Source organism: Medicago sativa, chromosome 5, assembly GCF_051527215.1.
Source record: "Medicago sativa cultivar Bolivia chromosome 5, Bolivia_mono, whole genome shotgun sequence".
Taxonomy (NCBI): domain Eukaryota; kingdom Viridiplantae; phylum Streptophyta; class Magnoliopsida; order Fabales; family Fabaceae; genus Medicago; species Medicago sativa.
Window position 1 is genome coordinate 55319128 of NC_140753.1, and position 1851 is coordinate 55320978.

General features: G+C 42.3%; 1 protein-coding gene across 1 annotated transcript; it reads left to right on the forward strand.

Moving 5' to 3' along the window:
• Positions 1-239: 239 nt before the first annotated feature.
• Positions 240-1851, forward strand: LOC146923203 (uncharacterized). The gene is made up of 2 exons (XM_085711671.1): positions 240-1338; positions 1427-1851. The coding sequence occupies exons 1-2, from the start codon at positions 240-242 to the stop codon at positions 1849-1851; spliced, it is 1524 nt and encodes a 507-aa protein (XP_085567797.1).

Here is a 1851-nt window from a genome sequence, read left to right on the forward strand (position 1 = left end):
CGTTTCTGTATTGTATAATTAATGTATCCAATATCACCTTATAACGCTCATTTGATTATTCTAGATAATTTCAAATATGGGTGTTACAATTGGTATCAGAGCAGGTCGTTTCAGATCGTGCCTTGGGTCATTAATATTACAATCCAAGTAGTTGTTCTTTTGAGTTTAGGATGTTGTCCTCATTGTTATATTTGGTTGAAATTGATCACTTTGACTTAATTATGACAGTTTGAGCGAGAATGTCTGGAGCACAAAGAGGACGAGGCCGGCCAAGAGCCAACCAGAATGTTAACCCTGATGCTCAGATGTGGGCACAGATGATGCAGCAGAATCAGCAGATGATGCAGATGATGCAACAACAGATCCAGCAGAACGCACAGTCCCAGCAGCAATGGGCTGCAACTATGCAACAAGGTCCGGGATTGCATCAACCGCATCCACCACCTCCAGTTGTGGGAAATCCAGCATTCCGAGAATTCAATCGGAATCATCCTTCAGAGTTTGACGGTAGTGGGGAGCCACCTGAAGCTAAGAGGTGGATCAAGCGTTTAGAGAAGATTTTTCTTATGGCCAATTGTACCGAGGAAGAGAAGGTAGTTTATGCAACTAATCAATTCCGAGGTGCAGCGCAGGATTGGTGGGAAACTGCTCGACGTAGGATGGTGACAAATGGAATGCCAGTGAATTGGGAGAACTTTAAGCAAGTGATGAAAGAGAAATATATTCCTTTGTCGTTCAAGGTCAGGAAGGAGCAAGAATTTCTTCATTTGAAACAGGGTCAAATGTCGGTGACAGATTTCACAAAGAAGTTTGAGGAATTATCTTATTACTCTACTCACCATGAGTATGCGGGTAATGAGATGTGGAAAGTTAACCAATATAAGCATGCTTTGAGGGGTGAACTCTATGCGGTAGTCAGTCAGCAAAGGTTAACGAATTTCGATGAGATGGTGCATAACAGTTTGGAGGCTGAAAGAGGATATGATAAAGCTGTCAGAGAGGGTACCACGTCCTTTGATAGAAAAAGAGGCAATTTTGTTGATAGGCATCATGATAAGTTGAAGCCAAGAGGGTCTCCTCAGAAGGGGTCCCCTCAGAAGGGAAGACAGATGGGTTCATCCAACTCTTTTGTTACTTGCAGTAAATGTGGAAGGACTCATGTTGGGCCATGCAAAATGGGAGATGATTCATGTTATGCTTGTGGCCAGAGAGGGAACTTTATGGTAGATTGTCCAACTAGGAAGAACAAGGGCAAAGGCGTAAGTACCACAATGAACAGAGGAAGGGTGTACTCATTGGATGGCGAGAAGGCACAAGCTAATAAAGATTTAATTGGTGGTACGTGTTTTCTTGGCCGAAATCCTATTAATGTTTTATTTGATTGTGGAGCATCCTATTCTTTCATTTCTTTCCAATGTATATATAGGGTGTGCAAAGAAGAGTATTTACATGCCAACTACTAACACGGTGGAAGGAGTGGCTTTATCAGAATTATTAAAACACACATATCAAATGGCTCAATTTATTTGTGCTCAAGATAAGGGTTTTTATGTCATGCTCACCGTGACTTCAGAGATAGATATACGTCCAAACGATATTCCGATTGTCAGTGAGTACCTGGATGTCTTTCCGGCCGATATCACAAATTTACCACCAGAAAGGGAAATTGAGTTTTCATTTGATCTGATTCCAGGAGCGGAGCTGGTGTCGGTAGCGCCTTATAGAATCTCTCCTTTGGAGCTTAAGGAACTAAAGTCTCAGCTTGAAGAGCTTATACAGAAGCATTTCATCAGGCCTAGTGTATCCCCCTTGGGGTGCACCGGTGTTGTTAGTCAAGAAGAAAGATGGTAG

Bases quoted from the DNA above. Each gene is read 5' to 3' on its own strand.
- LOC146923203 (XM_085711671.1), top strand. From the start codon at position 240: ATGTCTGGAGCACAAAGAGGACGAGGCCGGCCAAGAGCCAACCAGAAT. The intron at 1,339-1,426 runs GTACGTGTTTTC...ATGTATATATAG, and splicing joins TAATAAAGATTTAATTGGTG to GGTGTGCAAAGAAGAGTATT.